This window comes from Doryrhamphus excisus, linkage group LG6, assembly GCF_037039965.1.
Source record: "Doryrhamphus excisus strain RoL-2023G ecotype Guam linkage group LG6, RoL_Dexc_Guam_v1.1, whole genome shotgun sequence".
Lineage (NCBI taxonomy): Eukaryota > Metazoa > Chordata > Actinopteri > Syngnathiformes > Syngnathidae > Doryrhamphus > Doryrhamphus excisus.
The window spans coordinates 3442513-3457045 of record NC_136362.1 but is presented as its reverse complement, the minus strand read 5'-3'; the positions used below and the strand labels follow the sequence as shown (position 1 = coordinate 3457045).

General features: G+C 43.2%; 1 protein-coding gene across 1 annotated transcript in view; it reads left to right on the top strand.

Moving 5' to 3' along the window:
- Positions 1-578: 578 nt before the first annotated feature.
- The window catches only part of btbd11b (BTB (POZ) domain containing 11b), a 42598-nt gene continuing 28643 nt past the window's right edge, over positions 579-14533 (top strand). The window contains exon 1 of the mRNA XM_058088146.2: positions 579-1586. Within this exon, the coding sequence (XP_057944129.2) occupies positions 719-1586 (868 nt within the window). The 5' untranslated portion in view covers positions 579-718. The remainder of the gene's footprint in view (positions 1587-14533) is intronic.

The following is a 14533-nucleotide window of genomic DNA, read 5'->3' as shown; positions in this document are numbered from 1 at the left end:
CTTATAGTCATGAGGGTCACGGGGGTGCCGGAGCCTATCCCAGCTGTCTTGGGGAGAGGCGGGGTCCACCCAAACAACCATCCCCCCACCCCTCACATTCATACCTATGGACAATTTGGAGTGGCTAATGAAGCTAACATGTTTTTTGAATGGGGGGTGGGGGGCGAGGGGGCATGCCAACTCCACACTGAGATGTGTCGAGCATCGAACCCGGGTCTCTTAGCTATGTGACATATTTCCACACCTCAGATTGGGGGGGGGGGGGTAGCTCTCAAGCAAAAAGAAACATGATGAAACCAATCATCTTCTGCCTTCTCCTGCTCAGGGTCACGGGGTCATGGGGTCACGGGGTCACCGCCTGGCCCGACCACCCATCAGACCAGGGGGGGCACACACAGACTTAAAAGCATCTACAATGTCGTCTACATGACATTTTTCTTTATTAATACCTGCTTCCTATCGATCACCAAGGACGGTCCAATCAAGCAGCGTGACTGCGTCATCCTCAATGCGGATTGGCTGTCTCCCTGGCGCTTAGTCCCGCCCCCAACTGTCATTCTGCTGGTGCACCGAGCTGGTCCTCTTAACTTTATATCACATCATCGGATGCCACTGACGTGTAAAAGTCCACAGCGTCGCGTCCAGCGTGCATGGAGTCCGCATATCCACTCCGAGGCGTCGTCACTTTTGCTTTCGCTTTCCGCGATGAAGCGCAGTCATGGCGAGGAGTAGCAAGTCAGCAGCGGCGAGGACCCTGGAGGATTTGACTCTGGACTCGGGTTATGGTGGAGCCGCGGATTCCTTCAGGTCTTCCAGCGCGTCGCTGTGCTGCTCGGAGGCTCATGGGGGGAACTGCTGGCAACTGACGGACTCCATGCACAGCCGGAACAACAGCCTGGATACCGTCAACACGGTCCTGGTGGAGGACGCCGAGATCCTGGAGTGCACCGGTGCACAGTGCGCTAAACTACCCGAGCTTGACGACGTGCCGTGGAGCCTCGCGGAGGTGGCCAGAGCCCTGAGCAGGGACGAGGGCTCCAGTCCGCCGAGCTCGCAGAGCCCGCCTCAGGACGTCCTGCTTCGGCTCTCGGTTCTGGTCAGCCGGGCCCTCGTCAGGGTCGCGAAGGAAGCGCAGCGTTTGAGTTTGCGCTACGCTAAATGCACCAAATACGAGATCCAAAGTGCCGTCAAGATGGTCCTGTCGTGGGCCGTGTCCGTGAACTGCATCGGGGCTGCACTCGGAGCTCTGTCGCTCTACAACATGACCACGGAGGAGGACAAGTTCAGCCGCGGCAAGTCGGTGCGCTGCGGGCTCGTCTTTAACGTGGGTAAATTCTTCAGGTGGATGGTGGACGGCAGGATCGCGGTACGGATCCACGACCACGCAGCCATCTACCTGGCCGCCTGCGCGGAGAGCCTCTTCCGGGAGATCCACGCGAGGTTGCTCCGCAGTGCGCTGCTGGAGAAGGACAACGGCGTCCCCAAGTTGAGCGTGGAGAGCCTGGAGCAGGCCGTGGGCGGCGATGCTGAGCTGTGGGGGTCACTGCAGCCCTGGCAGCACCTCATCTGCGGGAAGAATGCCAGTGGTGAGTACCAGCCAATCACGGGGCACATATAGTCAAACAACCATTCACACTCACATTCATACCTATGGACAATTTGGAGTCAAAGCTAATTAACCTAGCATGTTTTTGGAATGTGGGAGGAAACCGGAGTACCCGGAGAAAACCCACGCATGCACGGGGAGAACATGCAAACTCCACACAGAGATGGCCGAGGGGGGAATTGAACCTCCGAGCTGTGAGGTCTGCGCGCTAACCACACGACCGCCATAATAATCATTATTATATTATTCATTAGCCTATTATTATTATGATTATTACTACTAGTAGTACTAGTACTAGATGCTGGTCTAGATGCTGGTGTTGATGCTGGTCTAGATGCTGGTCTAGATGCTGGTGTTGATGCTGGTCTAGATGCTGGTGTCGACGCTGGTCTAGATGCTGGTCTAGATGCTGGTCGAGATGCTGGTCTAGATGCTGGTGTCGATGCTGGTCTAGATGCTTGTGGAGATGCTGGTCTAGATGCTGGTGTCAATGCTGGTGTCGACGCTGGTCTAGATGCTGGTCTAGATGCTGGTCTAGATGCTGGTCTAGATGCTGGTCTAGATGCTGGTCTAGATGCTGGTCTAGATGCTGGTCTAGATGCTGGTGTCGACGCTGGTGTCGACGCTGGTCTAGATGCTGGTCTAGATGCTGGTCTAGATGCTGGTCGAGATGCTGGTGTCGATGCTGGTGTCGATGCTGGTGTCGATGCTGGTGTCGACGCTGGTCTAGATGCTGGTCTAGATGCTGGTCTAGATGCTGGTCTAGATGCTGGTCGAGATGCTGGTCTAGATGCTGGTGTCGACGCTGGTCTAGATACTGGTCTAGATGCTGGTGTCAACGCTGGTCTAGATGCTAGTCTAGATGCTGGTCTAGATGCTGGTCTAGATGCTGGTCTAGATGCTGGTCGAGATGCTGGTCGAGATGCTGGTCTAGATGCTGGTCTAGATGCTGGTGTCGACGCTGGTGTCAACGCTGGTGTCGACGCTGGTCTAGATGCTGGTCTAGATGCTGGTCTATAGATATTGGTCTAGATGCTGGTCTAGATGCTTGTCTAGTTGCTGGTGTCGACGCTGGTCTAGTTGCTGGTGTCGACGCTGGTCTAGTTGCTGGTGTAGATACTGGTGTCGACGGCGGTGTCAACGCTGGTCTAGACACTGGTCTAGATGCCGGTCTAGACGCTGGTGTTGATACTGTTGTCGACGCTGGTCTAGACGCTGGTCTAGACGCTGGTCTAGACGCTGGTTTCGACGCCGGTCTAGACGCCGGTCTAGATACTGGTGTCGACGCTGGACTAGACGCTGGTCTAGACGCTGGTTTCGACGCCGGTCTAGACGCCGGTCTAGATACTGGTGTCGACGCTGGACTAGACGCTGGTCTAGATGCTGGTGTCGACGCTGGTCTAGATGCTGGTGTCGACGCTGGTCTAGACGCTGGTCTAGACGCTGGTCTAGATGCTGGTGTCGATGCTGGTCTAGACGCTGGTCTAGATGCTGGACTAGACGCTGGACTAGACGCTGGTGTCGATGCTGGTCTAGACGCTGGTCTAGACGCTGGTGTCGACGCTGGTTTAGATGCTGGACTAGATTCTGGTCTAGACGCTGGTCTAGACGCTGGTCTAGATGCTGGTCTAGACGCTGGTCTAGATGCTGCAGACGTCAGGCCCTGCAGCTAAATGTGACGTTTTCAACCCCCCCCCCCGAAACAATGACACTGCACGGACACGTGCTAATGCTGATTCTGCCGCCGCTAACCCCCCCCCCCCCCCCCTTGTACTTTTCACCCCGCCTCTCCGGTTCTACTTTCCCTCCCGTGCTTTGGAAGTAATTGTGTTCAGGCTTTACGGTGCCTAGCTGGCAATACATCACAGCCCTCTAATGCACGCTTGTTGGTTTGATGGATGGAGCAAAACCGCTGCTGTGGCTCTTCTTGCAACAGGTTTACATAATGGAGGGCCCCGGGGGACCCATGGGGCCGTCATCCATTATGCAGAACAGCGTTAAAAACACAAGCCGGTTCTCAAGTGAGGCAGATAAACCGAGAGAAAGTTTGAAGTCTGGACTGAATCCATGCGTCATCAAACTGGATTTGTTTGGTCCGACTCTCCAAAGCTTCGCTTGCGTTTGCATCTTTCTTCCCCGCGTACGACGTTCCCACTTCACGTTCCCACCGGGATGCATCCTTCAGTCTGACTGAGTGGCAGGATATGCTGCCGGGTGGCCGGCCGGGTCTGAACTGTCACCCTGCAGGCTTTGGTGTGTGACGGGGGGCAAAGAGGGCAACTGTAATATTTGGGGATTGGCTCTGGCTTTTTGTTGGGCTGGTCTAGATGCTGGTCTAGATGCTGGTCTAGATGCTGGTCTAGATGCTGGTCTAGATGCTGGTCTAGATGCCGGTGTAGATGCCGGTGTAGATGCTGGTGTAGATGCTGGTGTCAACGCTGGTCTAGATGCTTGTCTAGATGCTGGTCTAGATGCTGGTCTAGACGCTGGTGTAGACGCTGGTCTAGATGCTGGTGTCGACGATGGTCTAGATGCTGGTGTAGATGCTGGTCTAGATGCTGGTGTAGATGCTGGTCTAGATGCTGGTGTCGACGATGGTCTAGATGCTGGTGTAGATGCTGGTCTAGATGCTGGTGTAGATGCTGGTCTAGATGCTGGTGTCGACGCTGGTCTAGATGCTGGTCTAGATACTGGTGTCGACGCTGGTCTAGATGCTTGTCTAGATGCTGGTGTCGACGCTGGTCTAGACGCTGGTCTAGACGCTGGTCTAGATGCTGGTTTAGATGCTGGTCTAGATGCTGGTCTAGATGCTGGTGTCAACGCTGGTCTAGATGCTGGTCTAGATGCTGGTCTAGATGCTGGTGTCGACGATGGTCTAGATGCTGGTGTAGATGCTGGTCTAGATGCTGGTGTCGACACTGGTCTAGATGCTGGTCTAGATGCTGGTCTAGATACTGGTGTTGACGCTGGTCTAGATGCTTGTCTAGATGCTGGTGTCGACGCTGGTCTAGATGCTGGTCTAGACGCTGGTCTAGATGTTGGTCTAGATGCTGGTCTAGACGCTGGTGTCGACGATGGTCTAGATGCTGGTCTAGATGCTGGTCTAGATGCTGGTCTAGATGCTGGTGTCGACACTGGTGTCGATGCTGGTCTAGATGCTGGTGTCGACGCTGGTCTAGATGCTGGTGTCGACGCTGGTCTCGACGCTGGTCTCGATGTTGGTCTAGATGCTGGTCTAGACGCTGGTGTAGACGCTGGTCTAGATGCTGGTCTAGATGCTGGTGTCGACGCTGGTCTAGATGCTGGTGTCGACGCTGGTCTAGATGCTGGTGTAGATGCCGGTCTAGATGCTGGTGTAGATGCCGGTCTAGATGCTGGTGTAGATGCCGGTCTAGATGCTGGTGTCGATGCCGGTCTAGATGCTGGTGTCGATGCTGGTCTAGATGCTGGTGTCGACGATGGTCTAGATGCTGGTGTCAACGATGGTCTAGATGCTGGTGTCGATGAGCATCTAGAGGCTGGTCTAGATGCTGGTGTCGACGCTGTTGTTGACCCTGGTCTAGATGCTGGTCTAGATGCTGGTCTAGATGCTGGAGTGGATGCTGGTGTTAATATGGACGCATTTGGATGCAACCATTTGTACGCTCCTACGGGGTTGCAGTTGACCTCTGCTGCTAATTCTCCCTTCTTCCACTTAGATCTTCTACCGGATGGTAGATGTCACATATTTATGCTGTCACAATGAAAGCGTGGAGCATTTGCCCCTTCCCCCCCCACCCCCACCCCCACCCCCACCCCGGATCACCTACAGAAGCGCTGATCCATGCTGGAGAGGATTTCACTTTATTCTTCACTCGGTCACTCGACCATGCCAGGCGTTCCTGGAGGAAATGTGATCCATCCCGTCGTATGCTAGCATGTCATCTGGCTGCAAGTCGAGCCGAGTGGTGGGAAGGTCCAACCTGCCATTTAGTTGCCCTCTTTTTTTTTTATACCAGAATCATGGAGGCCATTTTGTTCTGTGTCTTACACGGTTCAAAGAGAGAAAGCTTTTCGGCCTTTGCCATCAAGGGATCATGATTTTTTTTTTTTTTTTTTTGTCCCCAGTTCTTCATTTTGCATTTTGGAGCTCTGCTCAGGTGATTTAGATCAGTAGTACAGGTGTACATATAATACCATAACCCGTGTACATCTATACTTCATGTTACATATCGACCTTTTTATGCTACTGATCTTCACGTCTGACTCGTTGTTCCTGCGCCACGTGAACAAACCCGACAATATCATCAGTACCTTACGTTGCTGCATCGCTTCCGTAATGCCTCATCGAGCATATGGTGGGCCTCCTACACACACACACACACACACACACACACACACACACACACACCAAGATGTCAGTGGCTCCTCTCCCCACATGAGTCAGTGTTAGTTGCAGGTGGGTGTTGGGTTTCCCTTCGATGGCGGCGGTGTCAGAACAGGAAACATAGCAAAGTATTAGTATTAGCGTTCCCAAATGTTGAAATATTATATTATATTTTATCATGCCGTTCACATTTTTAACTTATCTTTTATACATTTTAAGAATTTTTAGTTTTTGTGTTACTACCCCAACCTTCCATAAGTGGGTCAAAAATGACCCGGTCAGGTTGTTTTCTTGAAATATCTTTGTAATGAAAATTTTTTTATAATTTCATAATCCAGGTATTCCTCAAAAAACATGTTTTTGATATCATGCCGTTCACATTTTTAAGAAATTTTAAGAAATTTTAAGAAATTTTAAGAAATTTTAAGAAATTTTAAGAAATTTTAGTTTTTGTGTTACTACCCCAACCTTCCATAAGTGGGTCAAAAATGACCCGGTCAGGTTGTTTTCTTGAAATATCTTCGTAATGAAAAATTGTTATCATTTCATATTCCAGGTATTCCTTAAAAAACATATTTTTGATATCATGCCGTTCACATTTTTAAGAAATTTTAAGAAATTTTAGTTTTTGTGTTACTACCCCAACCTTCCATAAGTGGGTCAAAAATGACCCGGTCAGGTTGTTTTCTTGAAACATCTTTGTAATGAAAAATTGTTATCATTTCATATTCCAGGTATTCCTCAAAAATCATATTTTTGATATCATGCCGTTCACATTTTTAAGAAATTTTAAGAAATTGTAGTTTTTGTGTTACTACCCCAACCTTCCATAAGTGGGTCAAAAATGACCCGGTCAGGTTGTTTTCTTGAAATATCTTTGTAATGAAAAATTGTTATCATTTCATATTCCAGGTATTCCTCAAAAAACATGTTTTTGATATCATGCCGTTCGCATTTTTAGGAAATTTTAAGAAATTTTAAGAAATTTTAGTTTTTGTGTTACTACCCCAACCTTCCATAAGTGGGTCAAAAATGACCCGGTCAGGTTGTTTTCTTGAAATATCTTTGTAATGAAAATTTTTTAATAATTTCATATTCCAGGTATTCCTCAAAAAACATGTTTTTGATATCATGCACTATAAATACACACACCGACACATGTTTGAAGGTCATGGCGGTGAAGTCTCAGTGGAGGTAATGAGATCTCGCTACGGTGGAAAAGAAATCACGAGCACTTCAGCGCATCCGCAGTCTCTTGGAGCTCTGCTAAGGATAGGCAAGAATAAAGAAAATCAATCAGTAATAAATAAATATAATAATAATAATAAAAACTTAAGAAACCACATATAGTTGGTGGGTAGACAAATTATTTTTTTCATATTAAAATGAACAAAGCATTATTAGAGCCCTGTAGACATGACAAAACACGACTATAGTCACATTTATACTCTTTATTTACAACATATTGCGCAACTGCAGCGTCTTTAGCCACATGCTAACTCGCAAACTAGACCGCTAGCGACCTAAACGGTAGCCTTCAAGTTATTTCCTTTCAACTTAAATCGCCAAAAACTTACCACTTCCACACGGATAGTGAGGATAACTATTAACAGTTATTTAACCTTTAACATGAACATTAATTAAAACGTAATAATTTTTTTCTGGGTACATGATACCATACAGCATCCGTATCAAACTTAAACTTTCATATCAAGGCGGGGGCCTCAAAGTAGTGTCCCGCGGCCCGCATGTTTGAGACCAGCGGTGTACAGTATTTGGCTGGCATCACCTTGTCCTTAAGAAAGCCAGCAGCTCATAAAGTGAGATCAGCCGAGGAGATGAGGTGCTCAAAGCCGCCCTTGGCTTAGATTTTTTCCTTGAGGACGACGAGGATTACTCGTCAATTGGAAACAGATAGAATTCCGGACTTCTGATGGGGAAAAAAAAAATTTGCATCCGTTTCAGTTAGAGTTGGACCTTTCCGGAGCAAATCCATGATGCTAACCAAGGTGACAAAACATTGAAATATAACCAAAGATGTGAGCTCTGCATACATTATATGTGTTATGTTAATGTTGGGGGAGACACACAAGCACCAGACACCGTTGTTATTTCATGCGGTGAAGGCTATAATAATGTTATTAATACGTGTTATGAAGGTCACAATCAGGTTGTCTGTCGATTTCCATAGAACTTGTCCATAGAACCGACAGATATGACCCCGGTGTATTTGGGGGGCCATTGTACGAGGGTGGCTAATTTGGGTGCTTCCTGAAAATTCCTCTTCATTTCATTCCTTATGTGAATGACTTCATGGATTCATCCATACCGAGTAGATTTCAGGTATTGGACATTCATGCATCTAAACGTGAATCCATCTTTTCACCCCGTGGGGGGGCGACCATGCCGGTTTTGGGTCTCCATCCCGGCAGCATATGTTAGCAATAAAAACTGTCATGAGCCTCCGCCTTATACCTTCTCCGGTTGTAATCTGTACCACATGCTAAGCTCACAAGAGGGTTGCAAAAACTCACATAAAACCCAGTAGAACTATTTCAAAGGAAACGTTGAATACTCCGGCAAAGCCTTGCAGCTCAACTGGCACTAGTGTCCCGCGGGCCAAATGTGGCCCACGGGACACTACTTTGAGGCCCCCGCCTTGATATGAAAGTTTAAGTTTGATACGGATGCTGTATGGTATCATGTACCCAGAAAAAATTATTACGTTTTAATTAATGTTCATGTTAAAGGTTAAATAACTGTTAATAGTTATCCTCACTATCCGTGTGGAAGTGGTAAGTAGTAAAAATAAAAATTAAGATATTTGAGAACAGTGGAATTTTTTATCAGAGCTTTTATTGTAGAAAATTGGAACCAAAGCGAAGTTTTTAAAATTTTTTTGTTTTTAATAAAAATAAAATAAAAATATTACGTTTTAATTAATGTTCATGTTAAAGGTTAAATAACTGTTAATAGTTATCCTCACTATCCATGTGGAAGTGGTAAGTTTTTTGCTATTTAAGTTTTAAGTTTTATTGTAGAAAATCGGAACCAAAGCATATTTTTCAGTTTTTAATAATTGTTTTTTTTGGGGGGGGGGGGGAATGTATGTGTCGTGCCGAGTGTCTGATCCGTCACCCCGCATGCACTCGCCGCCGATGCTGTGTTGCCGTTACCCACAGTCGCAGCCCATTTGAATAGACTTGGCTCGCATCGTGCATTGGCACCGGAGTTGGACTCCAAGCGGCATAACTTTTACCACATGTGATTTAAAATAGAACGCTCTCATTGCTCTCATTCGTTCTTTTTTTTTGTTCCGTTTTGGACTCGTTTGGCTAAAAGCATCAGGGACAAATTTAGGATGCAAATGGTGGAATTAAAAACACAGTTGTGTTGCTAAGAAATCTTTGATTTCACATTCTTGACTCTTGTTTATATGACAAGAATATCCATGGGGATTCTATAAGTAATCAATCCTAGTACATAATCTAGTTCTATAAGTAATCAATCCCAGTACATAATCTAGTTCTATAAGTAATCAATCCTAGTACATAATCTAGTTCTATAAGTAATCAATCCCATTGGCTTTAATGATGTATTTTCCCCAATTAAAATCCTCGTATTGTCGATGTTGGCTGTTATTTGTTTCTTTGTGCTGAGTTGATGGCAGACTATTTGTTATTGTCGGTGGGCGGGGGCGGCGGGGGGGTTGCTGAGAAGTGCAGAGTGGCTCATTCTCGCTAACAATTAGCTTTCTCTCAGCACACAATGTGCGGAATAAAAGAAGAGATTAAAAATACGTCAGCACGGTGGATTAGTGACGGCCGCACGGAGGATGAGTGGTTAGCATGCAGGGCACACAGTCAGGAGTTAAAATTAAATTAGATTAAATTAGATTAAATTAGATTAAATTAGATTAAATTAGATTAAATTAGATTAAATTAGATTAATTTAGATTAATTTAGATTAAATTAGATTTAATTTAATTTATTCATTCAGAGATAGCCGAGGGTGGGATTGAACTCGGGTCTCCTAGCTGTGAGGTCTGCGTGCTAACCACTCGAACACCGTGCAGCCCACATCATCATTATTATTATTATTATTATTATTATTACTATTATTATTTTTCATTCATTCATTTTCTACCGCTTTTTCCTCACGAGGGTCGCGGGGGGATGCTGGAGTCTATCCCAGCTGTCTTCGGGCGAGAGGCGGGGTACACCCTGGACTGGTGGCCAGCCAGCCAATCCCAGGGCACATATAGACAAACAACCATTCACACTCACATTCATACCTATGGACAATTTGGAGTGGCTAATTAACCTAGCATTTTTTTGGAATGTGGGAGGAAACCGGAGAAAATTTAATTTAATTTAATTTAATTTAATTTAATTTAATTTAATTTAATTTAATTTAATTTAATTTAATTTAATTTAATTTAATTTAATTTAATTTAATTTAATTTAATTTAATTTAATTTAATTTAATTTAATTTAATTTAAAAAAAAATAAAAACAACTTAAACTATATTAGGAAAGCAGGAAGTGAACAAATGTAACAGTTACTGATTGTAAAAGTACCAGATGGAGGGGTAGGATTTAATAAGCTTTGCTTCTTCCTACTCCTTTTCGGACATGTGGAACTGGGAACTTATTATGGGATGCACTCAATTGTAATTTGAAATGAAATGAAATGAAACCTTTACCATAATTACAGTAAAGCTGTAAGATTTGTATTATGATTTCTTAATGAAACACGGTTATTGACCTGCCACCCCACATTGCCAAGGTGAATCCACCCCCCCCCCCCACACACACACACACACAAGGTCATGTGCTCCATTCACCTCCGTTTAAGATGGCGTGACTCACACAGCCTTGGCTTTAGCAACACCCGATGGCGTTGAGTGACATCCGTCTCTGTCGCGGTTTCTGGACCCCGACATCCATCCGTCACTTTGACATACGGCGGTAAAGGTAGCTAACGTGATATGACGCGATGGCGTGATTCATATATAGACGACTTCCACTTAATACGAAAGAGTCAAAGGCTGATTTCCAGTCTTGTGTGCAAACAGGCTAATGCGGCTAACACGGACGGGAATGCTCATGGAGGCAGATCACATGCTCTGGGCGCTTCGTCGCCGCCGCACGCACAGATACCAAACATACACTTATGAGCTCAGATTCAGAAAAAGAAATGAAAGAAAAAGAAAAAAAAGGCGGAGCCTACAAATGACGGGAACACGTTGATCCACCTGATGGGATAGGGATCGAGTGTTTTGGAAAAGTCCACAGAGTCGGAGGCGGAAGGCCTCGGTGCTCATGCCCTCCATCGAGACCTTGACTGTAATACGACTGGCAACCGAGTCAGCATTATATAATGCATAGAAAAGCGTCTATTGTCCAAACACAAGAGGCCGCTATTAGCTTCAGGGCGCTGAGCAACGTAAACAACATTTCTCACACATAAAACGAGGAACAGGAAGAACACATTCGGAGCAAAATTATGAGTTTATTAAAAAGATGCAGCAATATAGACAGGACCATATTAAACATCGATTTGCATAAAAGATCCAAGCAAAGATCAGCAAACATTAGCAATATTTTTTTTACAAGCATTAAGTCAAGATATCATCTAATATAACAAGAGCAGGTTGGATTTGTTTATTATATACGTAATAATAATAATAATTTCATAATCTTCTCCAGTAGTCCCTGGTTTTCATTGACCATTTTCGAAGGTACACAAAAATAAGAGCACAGAACAGGAAGTATGGATTGACACTTACTATGGTACCCATTATGTCATTGGATGGTCATATCACCTTGTTAAATTTAATTTAGTTTAATTTAGTTTAATTTAGTTTAATTTAGTTTAATTTAGTTTAGTTTAATTTAATTTAGTTTAATTTTGTTTAATTTTGTTTAATTTATTAAATTTAGTTTAATTTAATTTAGTTTAATTTAGTTTAGTTTAGTTTAATTTTGTTTAGTTTAATTTTGTTTAATTTATTTAATTTAATTTAATTTAGTTTAGTTTAGTTTTGTTTTTTGTTTAATTTATTAAATTTTGTTTAATTTAATTTTGTTTAATTTAGTTTAGTTTAGTTTAATTTAGTTTAGATTAATTTAGTTTAATTTAATTTTGTTTAATTTATAAAATTTAATTTTGTTTAATTTAATTTTGTTTAATTTAATTTAGTTTAATTTAATTTAGTTTAATTTAGTTTAGTTTAGTTTAATTTTGTTTAATTTTGTTTAATTTAGTTTAGTTTAATTTAGTTTAATTTAGTTTAGTTTAGTTTAATTTAGTTTAGTTTAATTTTGTTTAATTTAATTTAGTTTAATTTAGTTTAGTTTAGTTTAATTTAGTTTAGATAAATTTTGTTTAATTTAATTTAGTTTAATTTAATTTTGTTTAATTTATAAAATTTAATTTAGTTTAATTTAATTTAGTTTAATTTAGTTCAGTTTAATTTAGTTTAATTTAGTTTAGTTTAATTTTGTTTAATTTTGTTTAATTTATTAAATTTAGTTTAATTTAGTTTAGTTTAATTTGTTTAATTTAATTTTGTTTAATTTTGTTTAATTTATTTAATTTAATTTAGTTTAATTTAGTTTAGTTTAGTTTTGTTTAATTTATTAAATTTAGTTTAATTAAATTTATTTTAATTTAGTTTAGATTAATTTTTGTTTAATTTAATTTTGTTTAATTTATAAAATTTAATTTAGTTTAACTTAATTTAGTTTAATTTAGTTTAGTTTAATTTAGTTTAATTTAATTTAAGTTCATTCATTCATTTTTCATTTTCTACCGCTTTTCCTCACAAGTGTCGCGGGGGTGCCACATATAGACAAACAACCATTCACACTCACATTCATACCTATGGACAATTTGGAGTGGCTAGAATGAGATGTTCAAGGTGGGGGGGGGGGCACGGGGGGTGTCAGCAAAATAAGACGCATTGAGCTCCAAATTGCTCAGTAATTGTTGAAGTCACCTGGCGTCATCGATCATCCCGACTGCACCGAGCAACCGTGTGTCGCCCCCCCTCCCCCCACAAAACAGACTGGAAGTGGGCCACGCCTGGCAGAGACTGATGAGGCTACCCATCCCATCCACCCCCACCCCCACCCCCACCTAGCACCTCCTCCGAGGAAAGACCCTCATTGTTAGGGCGAGTGTTAGCAAATATCCCTGTCACGTTGATAATGCGGAAAAACCCTGATATAGAGGGCCAAATGTGGCCCGCGGGCCGCGTGTTTGAGGACCCCATCTTGATATGAAAGTTTAATGTTTGATATGGATGCTGTACGGTATCATGTACCCAGAAAAAATTATTACGTTTGATTAATGTTCATGTTAATAGTTATCCTCCCTATCTGTGTGGAAGTGGTAAGTTTTTTTTTAAGATTTTTTTTTTTTTTTTTTATAAATTTTTTTGGTTTATTTTAGAAAACCTGGCCCAGTCTCACATCCAGTGGCCCCCAAGTAAATTGAGTTTGAGACTGTTCTAAATTTCTAAATTTGTATCCTGATGTGAAACATGTACGGTACATTTTGCTATGCAGTGAAAGGTCGTTTGTGAAGGTCATTAGTGAAGGGACTGTTTAACTGGTTTTTTTTCCCCGATCGCAGCCTCATACGTCGCAATTTGGAATTCCGACGCATGCCTGCTTTCCCTGCCTCCATCTTTACTTTGCTAGGTTGGCGTTTGTGTTTTTTTTTTTTTTTTTTTTTTTTTTTTTTAATGTCCACGAGTGCTTTAGCTTAAAAGCAGCCTGTGTTTACAAGCAGCGGCGTATGATGTCATCTCTGGCCCAGAGGAAAAAAACGTCCCCTTGTAGCAAAATCTCATTTCACGGCATTAGTCATATCCTTTAATTACTCGAGTGCCCTCAGTGCTAAATGAGCAATTACATCAAACATTGTTGCGTTTAGCTGGAGTGCAAGGGATGTTTTTTTTTTTTTTGTACATAGCTCTCCAAATGTCCATGTTTGCTATTTATTTGTCGCTGAATCCAACAATGTAGCAGCATAAGCGACTGAGCAGGGGTCATAGCATCATTGCTATGACCGGAACGGTGCTTCAATTGTGCCGCTATTGTCAGGAAGTCCAATCCTGCGTGGTGGATACTACATGCAGACTTATTCCTTATTTGCGGGAGAAACGACATAGAAAGCAGGAAGCCATAACAAAAGGCGGAATAACGCACACAGCCGAGAGGGAAGCTGCTTTCCCTGTGATTGGACATGATTACGTAATAGTTGTGTCCTTGTTGTGTGCCGGTCACCCGTCACAAGTCATCTGTGTGTTCCCTCACTCTATTGTGGGAGGAGGAGCTTTTGGTCCAGAGTGTGTATTTTTGCTTTTTTTTTTTTTTAGCTTCCACATTTTTTGGGTTGCATCAAAGTGCATAAACAACGACGACGCAATCTCGTAACGTGTAAATGATCTAGTTTCCTAAGAGGATTGAACATATCTAATTGCTGTTAGCCTTCGAGTTATTTCCTTTCAACTTAAATCGCCAAAAACTTACCACTTCCACACGGATAGG